This window comes from Mandrillus leucophaeus, unplaced genomic scaffold, assembly GCF_000951045.1.
Source record: "Mandrillus leucophaeus isolate KB7577 unplaced genomic scaffold, Mleu.le_1.0 Scaffold643, whole genome shotgun sequence".
Classification (NCBI taxonomy): Eukaryota; Metazoa; Chordata; class Mammalia; order Primates; family Cercopithecidae; genus Mandrillus; species Mandrillus leucophaeus.
The window spans coordinates 176285-179174 of NW_012106953.1; the positions used below are offsets into that span (position 1 = coordinate 176285).

The following is a 2890-nucleotide window of genomic DNA, read 5'->3' on the forward strand; positions in this document are numbered from 1 at the left end:
TAAGTACTTAATCTATTGTGTCTGTTCTTGGATACATACGTTTACTTAAAAAATTAGTACATATCCCTTACACAGGTGTCCCTAATGTTTTAAAAATTAATGTAATATTTTATCATTGTATAGATCTCAATCTTTTTTAAGCTTTTCCTTTATTCAATACAATGTATTTAAGATCTATCTATCCATGTTGCTGAATATGTTTTTAGGTCATTATTCCTGAATGTTAGCCTAGTAATCCACTTCATGTGTCTACCACATTTTACCTACCTGTTGCCCTTCTGCTGGGCACATAAGCTGCCTGCAACTACCTGCTACTCCAAAGAATACTCTGATGAACAGCCTGTACATGTGCCCTTATAACTTCAGCACCAGCTTTTCAACAAACCCAGGGTAGTATCTAATAAAATTCTATGCACATTTATAATTAAAATAATCTTTGAAAAGTAGGAATAGAAGAAAGCTTTCTTAAGATGATAAGGACTATAAACTAGATATTTACAGCAAACAAAAAACAAAATGGAGACATTTCAGTCTCTTTAAAATCAGAAAGAAAACAAGAATTCCAACTACCATAGTAACCTTCAACATTGTACTGAAAAATCTGAGCAACATGATCAGACAAGAAAAACAAATAAAAAGAAAAAGAATAAGGGATGAGACAAAATTATCATTAGTAGATGATATGATTATCTACCTACAAATTCAATGAAATCAAAAGACAAGCTCTAAGAACTGAGGAATTCAGCAAGCTTGATAAACAATATCAACTTTACAAAAACCAGTATCACGTGTCTACACTAATAATTACCAAGTATGAAACATGACAAGAAGAGATAGTTCACAATAGTAATAAGAACTATGAAATTTTCAAAAGTTAATTCAGTACATAAGGGTTTTACGAAAAAAATTAAACTCTATTAAAAGATACAAAGAAGGACTTTAGTAAACGGAGAAATCTAACATTGTAAAAATGTAAGTTCTTCCTAAATTGATTTATATTTTGGATACAATGCTATTGAAATTTAAGCAAGATATTTAAAGAAACTTGACGAACTTATTTTAAAATGTATATGGAAGAATCAAGTTTGTGAATAAATAAACCAGTTGGAAAAAATGATCAAAGAGCAAAGACTTATCCCACCAGATTCTATGAATAATACAAAGAAATAGTGATACATAGTGTTAAAGTCTTGGTGCAGAAATGGAAGGCACAGACTAGATCTATTTATACATGGGAATTTGTCATTTGCTGGAGGTGGCTTCACAAACTATTAGAGAAAGTATGTGCTATTTAACAGATGATGTCAAGGAAGAATGGCTCACTACACGGAGATAAAGTTGAACTTCTATCGCACTCACATTGTATACTTACATATGTGTGAGTGTAAATTCCTGAAGGATAGAAGATACTTGCTGTGAACAGTAAACTTATGAAGTGAATAAAAAGAAAATATGATAGAAAGTCCTTGTCCTTGTAAACTTAGGACAGGTGGAATTTTCTTTTAAAAAGATCCCAAAAGCACAAATTTTAAAATGGCTGAATTTGGCAACATCGAAATTTAGGATTCGGGTTAAAGCATTTCATAGTAAAAATTAACAAGTGATAGATTGGAAGTAGATATTTGCATATTTGCAAGTTTTTAAAAAAGTTTTCAAAAAAAGTTTTCTTCCAAATCACAAAGATGAGACACTCTGTTTTAAAAATGGGAAACGAATGCGACAGGCAATTTGCAGACTGGATAACTCTAAAAATATCACATGTATGAAGAGGTACTTACCCTCATTGGTGAGCAGAAAATACAAACTGAAAAAAAAATTATTGTTTGATGCCACCCAATACACATAAGGTTGGCAAAAATGGAAAAGGGGGATAATGCCAAATTTTGGGGTGGGGTGGAGGTAATGGGAAGAAAAAGGAAGTCCCGCACAGGCCCACGTGCTCGCGCCAATCCCCACGCCCCAGCGTGCTTTCTCCACCCACGCACGAGCCTCGCACGCATTTCCAGCCCCTGCGTAGGTTGGGGATGCTGGACATCCACCGCCTCCAGGCAGTTTCACCGTCACAGCCTCGCCATCTGTAGCCAAAACAAAACATACCCTAACTGAGACATTGCAGCTCTTGTGGCCACTGTGGGCTCACAGAGAACATGAGTGGAAGGGCCCGAGTGAAAGCCAGAGGTATCGCCCGCAGCTCCAGTGCCACAGAAGTGGGGCGCACCCAAGCCTCGCCATTGGTGTGTAGCATGCTTATTGCGCATGGTTTCATTTTCTCCTACCTCTCTCTCTAGCCTGAACAATGCCTTCCTCTACATGTATCTCCTCCTCTCTGTTACGAAGTAGCGTATTATCTTTTCTCTCAAGTTTGAGTCTTTCCAAGGTTTCTTTTAACAGTTTTTTCCTTCTAGGGATCTTGTCTAAGATATTAATGTAGGTATATTAGCCAGTAAAGAGGACTGAAGACTGGGGACAAATATGTCATTCTCTTTTTCTTTCTGAGTTTTAATTTTATGATTTCGTTTTAAATTGCCTGGTAAAAAGTGATGTGCTTTCATAACATTACACGGCATATAATCTAATGCAGTTTTTCTGACTAATTAGTATATAAAAATAAATACTGTCACACATGTGGTTTAGATTAAACTACTGTTCTTGAGCAACCACTATAGAGAAAGCTCCTTGCTGGATTTAAGCAACTAGATTGACCTGCCAATAAGCAACTTTGGAGTGATGTTATTAATACAACTACATATTCTTAGCATTTGGAGCAAGTATTCAAATGAGTAGTTTGTGGTCCTTATGCCTTTATTCTCATGAACTTTGTTCATTTTTTAGCAAGCCAAGATAGAGTAACTTCTTGAACAAAGAGAAGTAGTTACTATGCAAAGAGAAC

At 35.5% G+C, this 2890-nt stretch overlaps 1 protein-coding gene across 1 annotated transcript in view; it reads left to right on the forward strand.

Annotated features, from left to right (window-relative positions):
• Nucleotides 1-1936: 1936 nt before the first annotated feature.
• PIWIL4 (piwi-like RNA-mediated gene silencing 4) overlaps nt 1937-2890 on the forward strand; it is a 49278-nt gene continuing 48324 nt past the window's right edge. Inside the window, exon 1 of the mRNA XM_012000929.1 lies at nt 1937-2234. Within this exon, the coding sequence (XP_011856319.1) occupies nt 2148-2234 (87 nt within the window). The 5' untranslated portion in view covers nt 1937-2147. The remainder of the gene's footprint in view (nt 2235-2890) is intronic.